Source organism: Mycteria americana, chromosome 3 (genome assembly GCF_035582795.1).
Source record: "Mycteria americana isolate JAX WOST 10 ecotype Jacksonville Zoo and Gardens chromosome 3, USCA_MyAme_1.0, whole genome shotgun sequence".
Classification (NCBI taxonomy): Eukaryota; Metazoa; Chordata; class Aves; order Ciconiiformes; family Ciconiidae; genus Mycteria; species Mycteria americana.
In genome coordinates, this window is record NC_134367.1 from 61,035,089 (window position 1) to 61,055,507 (window position 20,419).

Sequence of the window (20,419 nt, forward strand, 5' to 3'; positions counted from 1 at the left end):
CCCATCCCGCAGGGAGCAGCCAGCCCTTGCTGCTCCCCAACATCTCCCGGCTGAACAGTCCCAGCTCTCTCAGCCGCCCCTCATTTGAAACATGCTCCAATCCCTTAATCGTCTTCACAGCCCTTGCTGCAGTACGTCCATGTCTCTCGTACTGAGGAGCCCAGCACTGGGCCCGGCACTCCAGGTGTGGCGTCACCAGTGCTGAGCAGAGGGGAAGGATCACCTCCCGTGACCTGCTGACCTCATCCAGGTCAGTAATGAGGATGTTAAACACAACTGGCCAAGTGTTGACCCCTGGAGTCCTCCCTGAGGGTGTTAATAGGCCTTCATTACCCAGATGAGGTTCACCTGGGCCTTCCACCCACAGCCCTGCCCATGGGCCAAGGAGCTCCACCTAACCTCAGATCTGGACCTTGAGTCCCTACCTGAACTATGTTGTGGCTGTATCCAGCTCTGTCATAGCTGTGCATGACCATGGACCCTCTTGATCTTAACGGTCATCTGTGGCCTGACTTTCTGGCTTGACCTTGTACTTGCCTCATGATCACCAGACCTGTGGATTGACTTCCCAGCTTAATCTCAGACCTGCCTTGTCACCACAAACCTGTCAGATGATCTGGACGCTTGGCTGATCCCAGCTGCAGTCCCCAGGCTTGTTCTGGTCACTTCGCTCAGGTACTGTTGAACTGGGCCCTGGCTGGTGGGGTCTGTGGGCTGTGTTACTGTGCTTGGCTCCTTGCTCCCAGTCCCTCAGAGCAGCTGGCCCTTGCTGTTCCCTGACAGGTACACCGCTAGTCACCAGCCTTCAGATGGACTTTGTGCTGCTGATCACAACTGTTTGAGCCTGGTAGTTCATCAGCCAGTTTTTAGTCAACCTCACTGACCAGTTATTGAGCCCATACTTCATCAGCTTGTCTAGGAGAATGTTATGGAAGAGGTTCCCTGCACCATTCACCAGTGTGCACACATTTTCCCTCATCTTCATTTTGCTGCTGATTTACCTGTAGAAGCCCTTCTTGTTGCCCTTTAAGGTCCCTCACTAGATTCAGCTCCAGCTGGGTTTTGGCTTTTCTAACCCCACCCCCTATGTTCTGACAGTGTCTCTACATTCCTCTAGGATCACCTTCACTTGATTTCCTGCACACTGGGATGGAGCATTCAAAAATTCACAATGCTGCAACCAATAGCCTCACCACACTGCATGATCTTTTATTTTTAAGTGCACTGGAGACAAATGCAAGAGACGTTATTGAGCATTTGCAACAAAACATTTAAGTTGGGTTGCCTCTTTTTTTTGGGGGGGGGGGGGGGGGGGGGGGGGGGGGAGATGGTTTAGGCAACAACTTTGGAAGAAAAGGACTGAGATTTACAGCCCAATCAGAAGCCCAGAGTAGCACACTACATCTTTTGCATCCTACTATATACCATTAGGATCCTAGTTATCAAACAGTATCATCTCTCCTTCAGGAACTGCTTATTAGTCATGTATAGCAGCACAGAAAGAAGCTATACTTGCTTCAGTTGGCTTTTCTGATTCTGTAAGTACTGGGTACTTTATGCTACCCACCTAAGTTCTCAGAACCATCATTCTGAAGAAATAATGAGTAATATATTGAATAGTAAATATGGCAATTTCTGTGATAGTTTTGTTGCATATGGCTCTGTTGTCTGTGTTCCCATCTGAGGTCTTGCCAGTATCTCTGACCTGTTTTTACACTGGAAACTGCACTGAGGTTACTCCCTGAAGGTCCATGACACGCTCCAGAACAGCCATCTGTACTATGACATGACAAGGTTCTCCTTCCTCACACTGGCAGCTGAGTTCAGCCAAAACACAGGACAGTGCTTACCTCCATGGTGCTACTTTCTGCTTACTCTCCTAAAGCCAGGACAAGCTACCTAGGGCTGTGAGGCTCTGCCAAAGAGCCATCAGGAACACAGGCACCTGAAAGACACCCTGGGAAATTCTATTTGCAGAATAACTAGTACATCTATCAGGCTACAGAGTGCCCTGGTTTTTTAACTGTAGACTTGCTAGCAGCACCAGAGAATGTAAACACAGAAAATTGTTTCATGTGGGGTTGCTCAAGAGCTCAATTTAAGACTATGAGAAAGACAGCCCTGAAGCCAGCAGTGAGCACATGTACTAGAGAGAAACAAAGCTATGGTAATTTTCCTTTCAGTCTGAAACAAGCTCAGCTTTGACCTGTATCAGCACATTGAAAATGCTCTGTTTTTCCAGGTGTTTCTTTGAAGGGACTGGCGCGTTTAAGCAGTGGACTGAACACAGTGGTATAAGGGACAGAAATCATGTATTACTATTATTCATCAAAGCCTTGGTGAGACTTCCAGGCAGATTATGACATCTGGTGTATATTGATGCCATACAAAAACATGTATCTAGACCTCTGGTACAGCACTTGGAAAATGTCTCTTTTCTGCCTCCATAAAGCCTTCCAGCTGATAGAAAGCAATTATGAAAAGTCATCTGGATTTCCTCTAAATCTAGAGAATCCTGGCCTACCTCTATACTCCCATTCATGCTTTTGTAGCAGTACAAAGAGGTTGAATTTGTCCTCTCTATCGTGCAATCTCTTTCTTTAAGAAACTAAGCAAATCATACACAGCGTCTTACAAAAAAATTCCAGAGACCTACCAAAAATGACAAAATGGGCATAAATAAAATGATAGTTGAATTTAAAGATAGTAGAATTTTAAAAGCATAATATATTATTAAAAAACTTAAGCAAAACAACAACAAAAGAACCAGTGTGGGTTATGTACTGTCTATGGATGCAACTATGGATACAACTGTGAAAGGCAGCATGATAGCTATCGAAAAGCCAGCTATAGCAGGGAGCTCATTTTTACATTTTTAGGTTACCTGGCAACTTTTTCTTTCATCTGAGCAATCGAGTTGGTACCTCTATGTCTAAATTGCGTGTATGGACACTTGAATGTCCATTTGAGTAAAGAAATACTGAAACTGGAAAGTGCAAAAATAAAAACTTGTCTTCTGTGATTGAGGACCATTACAGAGTCCTAAAACCCTTGTCTTTTCCTAGAAAATAAATAAACTTCTCAGGCTTACAAACAGCACAATGCCAACAAATGATTAGGCAATGACTGCATATAAACCAAGCAAAACTGGATTTCCCAAACCTTCCTCCATTTGTTAATGTGGTATCGTACTTTGAGGACCTTATTGAACTCAGTAGCAAGATCATGTAATTCAGTAATGAGATATAAAAGGCCTTCTTTCTCCTTTAGATCTCAAGGAAGTCATACCCTGAAGTCTGTAGCAAGAGAGATACATCTTTTCCAGCCTGCCCCACTGTGAATTCACGCTCACAAACCATTTTCTCTAGTACCTAGTTACCATCCACCACCTGAGCCACAGTTACCGCACTGTCCATTACTCCCACAGACAACTGGGCATGCCAGTTGTGTTGGCTTTGTCACTGCTGGTGATTGCCCCTTGCCAGTAATTCTCAGCAGTAAGAATTCACATGGCAGCAATGGACTGGACTTGCTGTTCTGTGTCTCACTTGCCATCTCATCTGTCTCCATACCAAGTCAGAGTCCCTTTGCCTAGTTTTTACACTGGCAAATGAAATGGTCAGGGACTGTTCTCAGGACGTGATGCCAGCTGGCACTCCACAATTCAGTCTCCTTTCAGCTAAAATGACAATACAGCTAAACTTCCCTACAGCTTCCTTCCAAACAAGCAGGACCACATCCAAACTGTCAGTCAGGAATAAGCTCTGACCCAGGCTAGACCCCAAGTCATGCTCAAGCACTGAAGCAGTGGTAGCTGATCTAGGCCAAAATCATCCATGGGATGTGCTAGCAATCGCTTCTCAGTGTGTGGGCCCTTCCTTAGCCTGATTTACTTTACAAATATAGTTTTTGACTAATGGAAGCAATTCTGTAGCAAATAACTTTGAGAAGAATGATCAAAGCAAAAAGGGTCCTGAGACTAGGATGTAGGGACTCATGTCCTTTCTCTAAAACATAGTTTCTATGTGTTTGGAAACTTGGCTCTTATTCTGTGCCTCCGTTCTGGTTAGGTTTTTTTAAGATGGTCATTACTTTTTTTTTTTTCTTTATAATAGAGCTTACTGCAAAGAGACTGTGATTTTACCTGAAGACTGTATGTAGTATCAATAAGAACTTTGACAAGAGAACTTGCAAATCTAAGGCTGCTGATATCCATCACAGAAAGGAAGGAAAACAAGGTAACATTCTGCCACAAGGAAGGAACTCCCATGCCCCCATCAAACCAGAGTAGCAGCATTATGTTTACAGATTCAAAAGAACTGATCAAACGTAACTTTATTTGGTAATGGCTAAATTCTTTTGTTTTAAACATATTCCAGATAGATACACTCTTTTTCACTACAGTTGCCACTCTTTCATTATTACTTCCCCATTAGCAAGCAATCCTGCCACTCCTTTTACATATCCTTGCAAATTTTAAGACAATTCAATAGGAATCCACAAAGCAGCACACCAGCTTCAATGACTCTCAGAAAAAAAATCCCCTCGAGGCATCTTTACTCACAAAACTTCTTCACAATAAGATATTTATGGAGTTTTATTCATTTGAAATCATTCACTATTTATTACATATGTTTTGGAGCTATATTGTTATTGACCATTAGGCTGTTTATTTTCAGTTTTGATAAACTGTCTTGAAGCAAATGGCTCATGTGAATTGCTGATGGCTGATACATAATTAAAATGTAATTTTATGAGGTTTAAGTGTAAAATACTTCTCAAATACGCATATTTTTTTTCCATATTTTTGTTTATGGCATGACATTTTCAGAGAATTACAACAGATTTTGTAACAGAAATTAATTTCTTTCTCCATTATGATTCTTTTCTCATATTCAAAGAACTAAACTGAAGCAAACTCTGCTTATCCTGCTCACTGTGAAATCGCAGTGTGCTCTAAGCAAAGATGGCAGAGTCACACCCTCACAGATGATGAATAGCATCCCTGCTGAGTACTGTTTTTAAAGGAACAAAATATTTGGGCAGGATACCAAAGGTAATAGAATTTCACATAAGCAAGTCTGACAGAAGTAACTGGGGGTTCTGCATCTGCAGAGATGTGGCACTTAGAGAAGCACTGAGCCACGCTTGGGGACAGAGGACTTTTTTGCTTTTTCCTGTATAAACTCAGGCAGAGACTTGTTTCTCATCTCTTTTTAAAAAAGCCTCCTCATTATCCTGTTGTTCTTTTCACCAAAGCAAATTGAATTTTCATGAGGCAACAAACTGCGATTCCAGATCACACAAACCCTCTGCTTAAAGGTACTTTTAGAAGAAGTGTTGCTGATAGACTTGGTATTTGGGTCCTCCAAAAGACCCCAGGAAGGAACTGGGTTGTGAGAGACTTATTAAATCCTTCCCTGCTGCCATCTGGTGCCAGGAGCAAGTAAATTACTGTAATTTTTCGAAGAGTACCGCTTACTACACTGATCCTGTGAAGTTGATCAGCTACATCTGCAGGCGTACTAGCATCTCATCTCTCTCTACCTTGTCCCTACTCCCTCCATTACTAGCTGTCTGAAATGAGGCTCAAACTCTGAGGAGAAATGAAAAGGTGAGGTGCAATTAGGAAGTGTTTGGGAGACAGTATGATGCAGGAGGCTCAAACTTTCCCTTTCAAAGCAGCACAACCAAGTATCCATCTCCAGTGACGTGTATGCATGCAGCATGGGAATCAAACAGAAGCCAGAAATCCATGCACAGTTACAGAGCTGTGACCTCAGTGGGATCACAGAGACATGATGGGACAGCTCACATGCCTGGAGTGCGGCCATGGATCAATACAAACTTGAAAGGTGAGGAAGAAGGGTTGTGCTCTACACAAAAGAGCAATTCAATTGCACGTAGCATTGCCTTGTAACGGGCGATGGGCCACCTGCGAGCTATGGGTAAGAATCAGAGGACAGAGAAGCATGGGTGGCATCATTTGGGTCATCTTCTACAGACCATCTGATGAATAAGAGGAAATAGATAAAGTGTTTTTCAGACAACCAGAAGAAGTGACATGATTTCTGTAATGGATTGAAGACAATTTTTGCCACAGCTGATAAACAAGTCAGCTGTGAGAATCACTCTGATGGACCTCTTGCAAATAAGGAAGCACTGGTCAGGAGTTTGACGGCCAGTGGTAGCACTGGCAGCCCCAGCTGTGAGATGGTGAAGTTTAAGGTCCTGAGAGAAAGGACCAAGACAAATAGCGGACGAGAAAGTTTTGATTGTGAAGGCATCCAAAAATGTAATGCTGCTGTCGGAAATGCTGCAAGCCACTACCCATTATGAGACTTGTTTCCAGTTCCTTACAACCTCACCACGTTTTAAATGTTGCAGATTTTCCACGCCAAGTATCTGTCTCAGGATAAGTTATCAACATTGTTAATATTTTGTAAAATTTCAGCAAAATTATTCAGCTCTTTCCAAGAAAAGAATATCCTGGTTTGCTCATATCAAATTATTCTAGCAACTGTTCTTTTGAGAAGTTCCAGTATGCCTGTGCTCTGGAACATTTTTGTATCTGTATACAATATATACCTCATACTTTTCTAATTCATCCAAATCATGACTGGCCAAAGCATAACCTTTCAGAAATCTTCCATTCCTATACACTACCAGGTAATTATTTCTTGGAGTTTACCAGTTTAAGTTGCTGAAAATTCTGTGTTTACAAACTACCACATCCTCTCCCACCCCAGCTATCAATCTGCACATTTTCTCCAGGTGATAGATTATATCCCAACTCCAGGCCAGAAGGCAAAGCCTAACTTGTCCTGCAATTGTTGCTCCATGTGGGTCTAGATAAAGCTGAAGCTAGGCATTAGAACCGGAAACCTTTTCTCCAGTGCTCAGTGACACAGTTGCTCTTTCCTAGCACAGTGAGTGGTCCCCCACTGCTCTCAGTCCAGGTGCAAAAGTGAAGAGCTAAGGCTTGGAAACAAGGAAAGGAACACAACGAACCAAGGAAGCTGACAGATTTGCATGAGGGGGTGGAAGAATCAGGTGAAAAGGACAAATTTTGCAGAAGAGAGAAGCTGTAACGAAGAAATGAGGATAATATACTTGGAGTAGAATAAGAGGAAAATGAACTGGAAAAGACTTGAAATCCAGAGAGGAGATTGGACACTCATGAAGAGTTGGAAGGATGCAGGGAAAGAGGGAATAGGAGGGGGAAGGACAAGAGTGGGACTTAGGAACCAGAATACAGCAAAAAACAGCCACTGCTACAAGACACACCAAAGAAAAAAAAGGAAGAAAAAACAGACACAGGATCAAGACTGAGAGAGACAACCTGGAGAATCTGAGACTTTGTGAGTTATAGGAGAAAGACTAGAAATAAGTGGTTGTGGTTAAATGGCAGGAGAAGGGGCTTAGAGAGAGAAAGGGCTGTCAGAAAGGAGAGACACTGGATTTTTACCAAAGAGACATAGTGGGCAAGCTGATATTGGTGATCAAGGGGACTGGGATGGGATCATCCCTTACCAGTTCTTTTCATAGCTCTCCAATTTTTGGTTTGGGGCGGTGGTTGGTGTTTGTTTTTTTGTTGGTTGGGGTTTTTTTTTAACAGAAGCTTTTGTTGTGAAATTTCCAGCTACCCTCCTAATTTCTGTGCAGCCTGAGCACTTGAGAGATGTATGGAAAGCTAATCTGTGCATAAACAGGGCAGGCAAAGCTTGCAAGAGTAAGCAGAAAAGTGTAATTACTTTCCCGTGGTCCCACAGCAGGTTAGTATCAAAATCAGGAACAGAATTCAGATCCCTCCCCCCAGCTCCAGTGCCCAGTCCTCTGGACCTGCTGCCTTCTTCCATTTCCATGCAGCGCACAAAACAGACTGACTGACAAGACAGGCACCACTCCAGCAAAACACAGACCCATACAGGGAGGCATAAACTCCTCTGCTTGCAGTCTGAACTGATGGGACAAAAGACATCTCTAGTTCACATGCCGTGTAGCCATGGTTATCTCAAGCTCTTATCTGAGCCAATAACCTATGCTTAGAAGAAAACGGTAGCTTGACAACATGACCCTAACGTGGCTGTAAGAACTGAGCTGTTTTGCATCTGCCCAGCTTGGAGCACTAGCAGAGAAATCTATTTCTATCCAGAAAGATATATGTCTCTGAAAAACACTGTGCCTCTTGCAATTACATATCTGCATTGCAATGAGGATTTGTAAAGCCCAGTGTCCAGTACATCTGTCATTTTTTCCCCTACTTCATTTGCCTCACAAGAAACCATCTAAAGCATGGCTAACTGGGCATTTCCTACATAGCTCTAGCAAATGAATGAATTCTTAGTTCATACTATTACCATGAAAAGCTCTACAAGAGTTAGCTAAGCCTTAACAAACGGTTACCATCAAATTAATGAACATTAATTAATTAATTAACAGACAACTCATCAACAATTTTTTTTCTATCTGAAAAAATTACATCTAGCTACACTTGGTTTCTCTTTCTTCTAGGAAACAATTTCTCTAGTTTGTTTTCAGCTTCCCAAAAAGCATTACAATTAATAATAACAAATAATAAACAGGAAATCAGTAGCAGTTGCTACAAATAAATTCCAAGAACCGACAATGCAGATTAAAAATCTTGTGTTTCTGTGTGGATGTATGCAGGAATAACGCTAAATGAAATAGCTGCAGGTTGGGGGACCGAAAGTAAAAGTAGCTGATAGAAAATGTATGCTTTGCTGGAACACCTTCGAAATCCTGGATGCTTGCAAGCTTCTGCTGCCATCAACAACAACTTCCATTTGTCATGGAATATGTCATAATTATTTTTTTCAAAAGCTCCAAACCAAGAAAGTAAACAGAAACTATCTCACTGTATTAATAGAGAATACATTCACAAGTCTGTATACATCCAAACGTTCACTGGAGAACTCTAGATTTGTCTCTGCACAAACACATCTGCTAGCATTTACCTTTTTATACATGTTTCCAGTCAAGTCTACCATGTTTTTTAAAACAATACAGAATCTACACACAGAGAACTTTGGCTTTGGTCCTGCTCTAGAGACTACCTAACAAAAAATTATGCTTCTGCCTCCAACATTTTCTATGAAGTCTTTTAACCGTTCTCTGCTATCTCACACTGTTCATTAGAAAAGGAGAACAAATTTCCCATGGCAGTTATACATAAAAAGATTTTAAGAAAAGCGGGAAGGTTTGTGTTTTTGCAGTACATTTGATGACATAAAAGTACAGAAATCAGTCATTACATACTCTGAGCACTGTTACTATGCTATAAAATAAAAATGCTTCATTGTCTTTGGAGATTAACTCTCCCATTAATTCGTATCTCAGTAAAGTGAAGATCACAATCCAGACAAAAGGTCTTGACTCTGCATTCCTATTTATGCTGAGTAGAACTTCCTTAAGCAGGAGGTTGCATTAGTTACAATGTCTGTACCGAAACAAGAAAGGGTTGTAAACCCATGAAACTGGAGGAAATAACTCACAAGCAAGCAGAAAATTAACATTATGACTATCTGACAATGACATTTAAGATGCATGAAACCTCCAATTGCCAAAGAAGAAGAAAAGGTATCTGTCACAGAAAAATTCTAATGCACTTCAGCCTGCTTTGGGTGGTTTTCATGGTTGTTTCATGTTAACATTTTCATAGCTTCTTCACAGATTCTAAATTTAAAATCTGTAAGAATTAGTATTCTTCACCAGCGTCCTTCCATCAGTCCCCCAAGTCATGGCATGCTTGCAAAGTGCATAATAATTTGGCTTCACTTCAAACTTGCTTTTCTCTGATTTGCACCTCCTCAACCATCCTCCAACTTCCCCCATGCTGTGCTGAAAGTCCTAGCCTGAAAAGCAGCCTTCTCCTACTGAAAGGGACTCAGTAGCCTGTTTGAAATACATAAATGAAAGCTCCTGCCTAATTATGATGACGCATATAATGACTGGGCATGGCAGTTCTCCTCTCCAGTTCAGTATAAGGATGTATTTCTGACTCTTTGTCCACTCCACCTCTGCTGTGGTGTAAAGTCTTCCTGCATTTTTCCATTCTGGCTCAGTGCTCCCATTCTGTGCCAATGGGAATCATCCATCTGTTTCAGCTTCATGAAAATAGTGTTGTGTAGAAGAGCCCCTAGCTTAAACATGAAACCTTCCTTTCTTCTGGAGTCTCAAGTATCCTTCCATTGATACCAAGAGCAAAGACAGAAAGGGGCAAATACCCAAGCTAGGGAAGGAAGTGGAGAGCAGTATGAGAGCAGCAGAACCATAGTTCAGCATAGTGGGCCACAGGGAAGAACCAGGATAAGGAGAAAGCGACTACTGATGACAGAGGCGAAGCAGCCTATTTATTGGATTAATTTCCTGCAGGTACCTAGCTCCCAAAGAGTGTAAACTATTAAATTGCCACTACACTTCATTGTAATCTGAAGATCCATAAGAAGAACCAAGGCAACAGAAACTTACTGTGGTACAACCTATCACAGGGCAGGAGGAAAGGATCCAGAAATGGGAATCTACAAGAAAGTAGAGTCTGAACGGATAGGAATAATGGAAAATTTGGAGTAAAGCCAAGCTTAACAAGTTGTAAGGATAATTACAGAAAGATCATGCTCTCATAAAGAAGATGGTCCCGGAAACTGAATTGTGTTTGACGGCAGAAACCTGAGTGAAAACAGAAGAAAGTCTCAGGCAGAGGAGAAGGAAGCCAAATAAGGCTCAGATTTCATGCCCTTTTCAAACCTGCAGTTATCTGAAAAAGCAGTAGAAGGTAGAAAAAAACACTTGCTTATCCTCTACTAGCACGTTTGAAATTCAGTTCTGTAAAGAAAACATATGAATATTTTAATACTACATCACTTAAAGTAAGCACTTGCAGTTCCTAAAAATACTATAACTTATCATACAACTGAAAATTTCCTGCCTTTCCTAACAACTGAGATACATCTCTTCTGCTTCATACAAGATCAAAGTAGACATCGGCATTCCTGCTAGGGCATATTACTAAAAGTCTAAATCAGTGGCATTCATTGAACTTTAAACACTGAACTGGAGAGCTGTTTCTAAAATCTGTTCTGAGAAGCCATTCTTAGTCAACAGTTTCTCTTTTTACTGCATGCTTTGTTATCTCTGTCAGCCAGGCTATTACTGCTGTAATACAATTTTCTGTTTACTTAATGGCGCAGTATCTTGCATCTATATAATGGCGAATGGAGTAATTCTGAAGATAAATTAGATATAATGTAAAATTATGCTTAGAATGAAAGGCCAAGTAGAGTCTCTCACTCTCCAGTGCTCCCAGAAGAGCATGAGTGAACAAGATGGGGGGAGGTGGCTAGATCCCCAACTCAGTGTGCCTGCTAGTCCCTAGTAGCAGTTAGCAAGGGAAAAATACTGGTCTTCGTAAAAACCCATGGGGAACATAATCTGAAAAGTTAGGTGTCTCTGACTGCCTTCAGCACTCTTTCTGCATGTATCTTAACATAAGTACAATGTCTCGAAGCCTCTGTTACCGTCAGTTCCACATTTCCCTCCTTGTATAGAAAAAACAAAGCCACAGTTTGGTTTCTGTTTCGCCTAGGAAACACGGAATATTTTATTTTGTTCTCGGCTTCCCAATCACCAAGCTGTACTTCAGCACTCTTAGCAGCTTTCAACTTTTGCCTGACATATTTTGTGCCCCCAAAACAAGTTATAGGAAGAAAACCAGTTAGTTCAGCAATAAGAATTTGAGAACTTCAAATAATCTGTGTAGAAGTAAATAGCAACACTAACCTCTTTCATTTTTTCCAGTTCATTCTGTAGTGCTTGTTTGGCAATTTCAACTTCTATAAGCTGCTGTCTTAATTTTTCATTTTCATCTTCTGTTACAGTACGTTTTTCTTCCACGTTTTCTAACTCATGGTGAAGTCTCACCGATACATCTTTTGCAACCTAAATGAAATGAATGATATTTCAAAAGAAAGATTAAAAAAAAGAATTACTGCTGCAATGCTTAGTGCCTAAACAACAATTTACATGTTAATTCTGGACGTTTTGATGGAAGCGGTATGAAAGGAAACACGTAGACAAGGACATCCACAGACAGAATTTTAAATGATTCCAAATTCAAGCCGATTCCTTCCAAAAAATGGTGTATTATTCCTATGGACTTCACTGGAAACCACATTAGACACTAAACCACAACTCCTTCTTAGGTTCTGTTACGTCGACAGTAAAACAGGACCTGCATTATTCCTGGAGACAGTGCAGCATCTATTTTTTCTCAACCACTGCTAGCTTATGTTTTTCAATGCACTAAGGCATATGGCCTTACACTACTCGACATGCAGAAGCATCTAAAAGCAGGGCCCACCTTCTCCAGGCCTACCCTACCTATGTCTTGTACAGGACCACAAACAGACACATCTTTATTTCGACCCTGCTAGTTTCAATCTCTTTCATGGACAGTTAATCTAAATATCTGGTATTTACTACTACTGGTTAATTTAAAGAGTAAAATATAAACAAACAACATTTTTACTGACCTTGTGTTCACCCAAATGATGTCCAATATTTTAAATGAAAACGAACACTAAGGGTTTTGCTTTTTTCTTTTATTTTTAATGCATTTTCACAGGAACAGAGTTAAAAGGCACATGTCAAGATCTAATTCCTCTTCTTCACGTAAAGTAAGGAGACTTTTGCAATTCAAGCCACTTGTATTGTATTTTGTGAAACCACCAGAAACTATAATCATGCACCAAAAATATTTAAATATACACTAATCATTGTTGTGATGGTGATTTAGACACATAGTTTGAAAAGCCTAATTTTCTGCTTTTTTTAGAACATTGGAAAGTATAGTTAATCCTTCTTAGCATTAGGTAGGGGAGCTTAAGAAAGCTATCCTTCATGGCTTTCACTAGAACAATCTTTATGTTTGTATGTCAAAGAGAGTTCTTTGACAAAGAGACAAAACTCTAAAGAAAAAAATAATAATTGCAAGCAAGCAGTCTAGAAGAATCCGATCTATCAGAAAACAGCAGCAGCTAGTGACTCAGCCTCCCCTGACAGGAAACCCAGTGTGTGTGAATTACTGATACAACCCTGCAGGGTAGCACAAGATCATTCAATAACCTCCCCCACTGCACACACACTCAAGACACATAATGCCCAACAGAAAGAGAGAGTGGAGGGCAATTTCAGTTATAACCATACTCCAAAGAGACTGCTGGATGAGCTGAGAATCACCCCACAGGGCTATATCTGGATGTCTTTTCCTACACTTGGTATTCAACTGCTCATCTGGTTGTCCAACCAAAGTGAATGGAAAATCATGGGGGACATTTTTAACAGCATCCTATCAGAATCTGTCTTCAGTCCATAGATACAGTCTGTACCAGTAAATACAACCAAATAACAAAGTCATTACTGGTAGTGATTTTTTTGATACAAAATTTGGTGGAGTAACAATTAATGCAGGGAAATCCTACAGAGCATTCTAGATCACATGGGAAATGGGGCTCACTTATGCAAGATGCATTTTAATACAGCTATATGCAAGACTGTATCTCTGAAGGATTAAGTCCCCTAATATATTACCCATGCAAAATGGACATTATTTTGGATAGAAATTCTTCAGAAGGGGACTTGGGAACTGCAGAGAACTGCACATGAGTTACAATTATGGTTAGCCAGCACCCAGAATTCAATTTGGCAGAAATTTGGCATTAGGCATTCATCCCTACTCCAAAGCAGAACACATTCATGATCTGTGGGAACACTCTGCAAAAACACTATTCCTTTCCAAATAGTCAGTTTTATGGTTATTACAAAAGACATGGGAGAAATCCTAATTAAAGTGAGCTCTTTGTTCAGCTCAACCTAAGGCCTTAGCTAATATCTCCTGTACTGCAGGTGAGCACCTCACCAGAGAGTCCATTTCCCTCTGAGGCCCTGCGCATGTATTACTTGCTAATACAAAGTAGCATCGAGCCAACAAAGAAATCAGCTCTGAAGCTGGAATCACAATATTCACTTGGGACATGAAGGCTCATGTTCAAATTCTGCCTGCAAAGGTGCGTGTCTCCACTATTCACCTAAGCATCATTCTGAGCGTACAAAATGTCCCTTGTTTCAATCAGCAATTCCATCTAGCCCCTGACAAAGGGGTCGTTTTGCTTCTGACCGGGAAGAGGCTATTTTGTCAAGAGCCACGTGAACAGCTGCGCTTACAGAACTGTCATGGCCACAACAGCAAATGTGGATTTTCAATATGCACAGGAAAGGAATATCAAATAGAAATACAGAGGACATTGGCATTTTAAATGGCACTAGTGAGAAAATTACTGGAACATGTCTTGGACTGGTGTCTACATTTTAATGAGAACAATGAAAAGCTGCAAAATTTTCAGAAAAGATGATCCAAGTCTGGAAACCAGGCTTGGGAATAACAGACTCTCAATCCATTATACTTATCAGAAAGAAGTTTAAGAATGACCTTGTTCCTGATCATGTATTAAATTAGCATTTTCAACTACAGTCCACTGAATCCAACAAGCCATAGGTAACTAGTCCTATACAGAGGACAAATGTTGTTATACAGAGGTCTGTACTTCCAGGAGAAATGCAGGGACACCAGTCAACTGAAAAAAGTTTAGGAGTCCTGATTCAGTAGCAACCTTAACGAAGTCTAGTGGATGGAAGCAGAAACTAAACAACTTCCAACTAGCGCAAGAAAGGGGTTCTTTTCTATAACTGGACCAATCTAGAATGGAGATGATGGATATTTTACCAACAACAATCGTTAAACAAGGACTGAAACTTTTCCTCAACAATGGGCTGTGGTTCATTCAGGTGTTATGGATGAAATACAGCTGATTACACATTCAAACCTGATGTGTCTATGGTTTCAGGTGGACATGGAAAATCCTGCCTTCACTGAAGATAACAGCGGTTTTTGCACTGACACCAACGGAGTCAGGATTTCGTCTTGTGACTGCAAGTATTCCATCTACCAGTTCTCTGAAATCTTTACTAAAGAGTACAGTAATCCTCTCAAAGTCAATGGGACGATTCAGTGAGGTTGGTTTAATTTTGCAGTGGTAGGGTATGTTTTGCGTTCATCATGAAAGATCCAAAACCTCTAGATCTTAATTTGTATTTGAATGACTTCTTGCACATTAACTTTACAAAAAATGATTGGACTAAAGCTGAAAACAGCCTACCTACATACCAAAGGCTTCTATTACCAAGGTAAGCTTGGCCATTGCTATCCTACGAGCTGCACTGGGTGCACGGTGTACGACAGAACGGATGGAAATGCCTGAGTCATGAGGACCGAGAGCACGCTCATGTCTCCGTCTGAGGCACTCCCTTCCCTTGACACCTGCTCACGTCTGTACCTTGAGGTCCTGCTCCATGCTGCGCAAGAGCTCGCCATCAATCTCGCCGGTCTGGGCATAGCGGAGCCTCTTGCGCTCGGCCTTGCGCAGCCGGTACTGAAGGATCCGGCAGTTCTTGTTGGCTCGCTCCAGTTCGTGGCGCATTTCTTGAAGCTGACAAGCGTCCTCCTCGAAGAAGCTGTCCCTCATCTCATCCATCTCCGTCCTCAGCTCATCTATCTCGTTCTGGCACCAGGGCGAGAAGGGGACAGGGACGCAACAGGTGGGTCAAAAGCACAAATGTCAGCACGTATGGGGGAAGGCAGCCAAAATGGAGCTCCTCCCCGCAGGGACACCAGCTAAATACAACCCGGCTCATTAAAAGCACCGCAACGAAGCAGGGAAGTGCCACTGCCCGCACGCCCCACGACAGGGCCATCTTAACTCTGCCTCCAGCGCTAGTGCCGGGGGAGAGGGTGGCCGGGGGAAGCCCCTCCCGGCGCGGGGGTGGCGAGGCCGCCCGGCCCCCGCCCGGCCCCGGTTCCCCCCCAGCTCCGCCGCCGCCCCGGCCCCCCCCCGCTGCCACCGCCGCCCCGGCCCCTCACCTTGAGGCTCTCGTTCTCCTCCCGCAGCTTCTCCATCTCTTCCTGCATCTCCTCCTGCAGCTGCGGGCTCAGGGCGCCCTCGGGAGCGCCGCTCCTGCCGCCGCCGCCCGCCTCGCCCTGCCGCAGCCCCTCCGCCCCGGCCGCCGCCATGGCAGAGGGCGAGGAGGCGGAGGCGGCCGGGGGAGGCTCGGCCGGGGCGGCGGCCGCGGAGGCGGAGGCGGAGGAAGCGCTGCCGCTGCTGCTGTGGTTGCTGCCCTTGGTTTGCATCTGGGCGGCCGCCGCCAGCCCCTTCCTGAGGTGGAACTGGATGAGCTCACTTTGCAGGCATCCCTCCTTCCAGTACCCGCCGCCGCCCGCCGCCCCGCGGCCCTTCCCCGCGCCCGAGGAAGATGGAGGCGCCGGGGCCGCCTCCCCCGCGCCCTTCAGCGGAGACCGCCCCGCTTTCCCCCGCCAGTGCTTGGGCGGCGGCGGCGGCTGCGGCGCCACCGCCCCCTCCCGCTCCCCCCCGCCGCCGCCGCCTCCTGCAGGGGGCGCCTCCTCGGCGGCCCGCGGCGCGGCGGGCTCGGCGGCGCGCGGCGGCGGCTCCTCGGCGGCGGCTCTCCCGCCGGCGGCGGGCGGCGGTTCAGCACCGGCGCCGGCCTGGACAGCTCCCGGCGGCCCCGCGCCGCGCGGCGGCTTGTCGGCGGCGCGGCCGCGGGCGGCTCTGGGGGCCTGGCCCGGCGGCGGCCGCGCCGCGGCGGCCTTGGCGGCGGCGGCCGGGGCGCGGGAGGCGGCGGCGGCGGCGGCGGGCGGCGGGCGCGGGGGGTTGTCGCGGGCCCGGGCCGGGGAGGAGGCTCGCTGCTGCTTCCTGCCGCTGCTGCCCTCGGGATGCAGGCGAGGCTCGGCGGCGGCGGCGCCCCCTGCAGGCGGCTGGCTCATGGCGGCGGCTATCTCGGGGAGGCGTCCATCACCGGCGGCGTCCTCCGCCTCCGCCGCCGCCGCCGCCCTGAGAGCTGGGGGAGGAGAAGCGGAGAAGACGGTCGGGGTGGGGACGGGGAGGACAGCGCGGGGGCGGCGGGGGGACGGGCGCTCTGGCGGCGCCGGCGGCCGGCGTGCCCGCTCCCTGCCGCCGCAGTGCACCGCCTGCTCCCGAGCCCTGCCCCGCGTCCCGCGGCACCTGCGGGCAGAGCGGCGGCCCGGTCAAACCGGCCGAGGCTGAAGGCCAGCGCCCATCCGGGGTGCGTGGCTTTCGGAAGGGACTTCACGCTGCACGGCTGAGGCCGAGATCAGCTCCCACTCCGCTTTCATCTAGGGGCGTTTTCCCCCCCTGATGCCGAACCCTTCCCCCTGCGGGCTGCCACATCACGGGTAAATCTCCATCCATCCACACACAACCTTCCCCCTTGGTCGTCCTCGCTGCCAAGCCGAGTACCAGTCTGGGTTGCTGCTGCCCCTGTCTGCCTCCTCAAAGGCCTCTTCCAGGTGTCTGTCACAGCCGAGTGGGAAAAGGCTGCTGTACAAAGGGCTGCACACGTGGAAGCAACAACAGATCTCCCTTCGGCTTTGACAGGGACTCTTCCAGGACAAGGTTAGGCCTCCGAAACTCGGGAATCGAGGGCCATAAAGGAAAGGGGCCCTTCGATCAGCTGCTAAACCCAGATTTGTCCCAGTTTGTTTTCCAGAGGCCCTGTCAGGGCTTAAGACTGATTCAGGTTTGGTACTGGTTATGCTGACATAGGACTGAGCCATAATCACTCCAGCGGATTTTCAAAACAGAGGAAGCAAGGAATACACCCTCACCCAGTACGAGATGTTATGTGGTATTCGCCAAAGGGTGCTCACATGGCAATTTTCCCTCCATAGCGACAAAACTAGAGTTTTCATGGCCACAACAGATTATTAAAAAGGACTGTTAAAAGCCATATCATGCTGCTAATGTTCTTTAATATATTCTGAAAATAATGGCTATGATCCACAAACTGTTTTCACATAGCCTTTATTCAACTGTCCTTAAAGGGAAAACGTGGGCAAAAGTAGAAACGACAGCATTCCTAACACGGCCTAACGATTCCCTCCCAGAACACAGCTTAAGCATTCCCTACTAGAACAGGGAATAAAGAAAGAAGCGCGACTGGGCAAAGTCAATGTAGACATTATACCGTACCCTAACAATTGGTTTACTCCCTGGAACGTACTAGACAATGAGACTGTGTTTGCTCTGCTCTCACTGGCAGGAGCACAGGGTTTCCTCACAAATGCACTGTCTTTATCACCCTGATTTTAACCAATTTACTGGAAATGAATGCTCAAAAGAACACAATTTGGCAGAAACTTCCCAGGCATTAATTAGTAAAAAGGGAGCATGGGAGTGTAAACCTATCAAAACTCCCACTTGTATCACAACACTTTCTAACAGATTCGCTTTGCATCTCTATCGACCATCACAAACAGGATTCCCACACTACTGTTGTTCAGAGCTACACAGGTACAAAATGTCACGCTTGAAATCCAAACCTGAAGAAACTGCAAAAAGCCAGGACCCAGCTTAGATCCTGTATCTTACTCATTACTCTGCCTTTTTCCTACTGTTCAAAATTAAATTTAAAATAATAATCGGGGACCCTACGCTACACCTGGATCTTTTCGGGAAGTTTCACTGCAGCAAAGTCAGCCACGATCTGCCGGCAACACAACCCGCACCGTGCATGCCCCCAATTCCAGGACTGGCTACCGCCTACGGTTCAGGTGGCCGATTTCCCCCCCTCCCCCTCCCCTTTTAACTGGCACAGCGAAAGCCCCGTCCGAGCCCAAGTCCGAAATCTCCATCCTCACCAAACTCCGCCACACAGCCTCCATCCCAGAGGCAAACCCACGTGGCGCCAGGACGTGGCGTCTCCGCAGGTTTTCCTGTCGGGAACAGCTGCCCAGGCGGAAAAATGCGGAAATAAACGGCAGCAACAAAAGGGAAAAGTCCGGTGCCTCCACCCGCCGGCGGGGGCATCTCCCCCCCCGGGGCTTCAGGCAGGGCTGCCCCCGGCCGCGGCCCCCTTCCCCTCGCCGGGCGCCCGCCTCTCCCTCTCCGAGATGCCGGTTCGCAACCGCGGCTTAAGGTTTGGGAGCGCTTCTGCCTTTTGTCCGGTTTTAAGGCGCGGGGGGATTTTCGCAGGTCCCCCTTCATACCTGGCGGGTTTGTCGCGTCTGAACCCCGCGTGACATTCCCTTTTTGGCGAAACAAAAAGGCTTGGGTCTGAAGCAGCCGCATTACTCACCACCACTTTGTCTGCTGCCGGGCTGGCGAAATGCATGCACAGAGACGGGCACCCGCACACGAGGTACCCGGCGCTGCCAGAGCCTCTCAGGAAAATGAAGCAATATTCATGAGCTGACCTCACTGGGCCTGGGAGACGGAAAGGGGGGGAGGGAGGAAAGCAGCGAAAAGAAAAGATTAAACGGCAGGAACCCCGCCCAGGCCTGAAGGCTGAGTTGCGTCCCCTCATCTATCTGCACATGGTGGAACAGGATCGCAGCGCCAGTGCGGGAAGCAGCAGGCTGCACGCAAGGGATGCGCCCGCTTTCCCTTCCCGACGCATCCCGGCGATCGATTCTGATCAATTATTTAGTGTCCCCTTCAGGGGAGCCTGCTCGGACCAGCCGAGGGATGCCGGGCGCCTTCCGCGCCAGCAGCGGGACGGGAACAGGGTTTTCCTTTGTTCGCTGCCTTCGCCGGCGCTGGCAGCGCGGCGGGTCCCGGCGGCGGCCCACGGGCGGCGGCCCACGGCAGCGGCCCGCGCGGGGTGGGACAAAGGCGGCCCGCTCCGCTCCGCTCCGCGGCGGCCGGGAGCGACCCTGCTCGTACCGATCCGTGCGAATACAGGACTGGCGTGCCGCTGGGCGTTGCTCGTGTCGTGGGCAAACCCCAGAGGTGGTCATCTCTTTCACCTGTTCGTTTGATCATGAGGTGAATCTGTCTTTGCTCTGAAGCACCTTAGATGGCTCTTAAGACTTCGCGCTTGAAGTCTTGCCCAAACAGAGACAAAGAAAAGCAGGAAAAAAGGCTTCCTTTCCTTGCCTGCCCCTGCCCTCCGAGGAGGGAGCATTTCCATCTGATGGCTGGGACCCACCTGTGTCTGTGTGTCTGCGTGAACACCCCACGAGAACAGGCTGGGGGGAGCAGTGCTCGGGTTGGGGTCCTTCTCATTCCTCCGGCAGCAGCTGGCAGGTCCGGGTGGGGTCCTGTGCTCTGCCTCAGCCCCCGAAGGTGCTTCCTCGGTGGGAGGCTCGGCCTGGCTCAGCACTTTGCTCCAGCCGGGGGGAGACTGGGTTTCCGGGCTGGAAATTCCTCCCAAGGGATAATTAACTGAGGATTTCATGCCCATAGGTATACCAGCATATACATACATGCATACATCTGTACATACATCTATATACAAAATATATATACACAAA

General features: G+C 46.4%; 1 protein-coding gene across 3 annotated transcripts in view; it reads right to left on the reverse strand.

Annotated features, from left to right (window-relative positions):
- MTCL3 (MTCL family member 3) overlaps nucleotides 1-19,772 on the reverse strand; it is a 34,732-nt gene extending 14,960 nt beyond the window's left edge. For all 3 annotated transcript variants that reach the window (XM_075498708.1, XM_075498709.1, XM_075498707.1), the window contains exons 1-4: nucleotides 19,243-19,772; nucleotides 15,995-16,986; nucleotides 15,411-15,635; nucleotides 11,800-11,958 (exon numbers count right to left, since the gene is read on the reverse strand). In XM_075498708.1, the coding sequence (XP_075354823.1) occupies nucleotides 11,800-11,958; nucleotides 15,411-15,635; nucleotides 15,995-16,912 (1,302 nt within the window). In that variant the 5' untranslated portion in view covers nucleotides 16,913-16,986; nucleotides 19,243-19,772. The remainder of the gene's footprint in view (nucleotides 1-11,799; nucleotides 11,959-15,410; nucleotides 15,636-15,994; nucleotides 16,987-19,242) is intronic.
- Nucleotides 19,773-20,419: the final 647 nt, after the last annotated feature.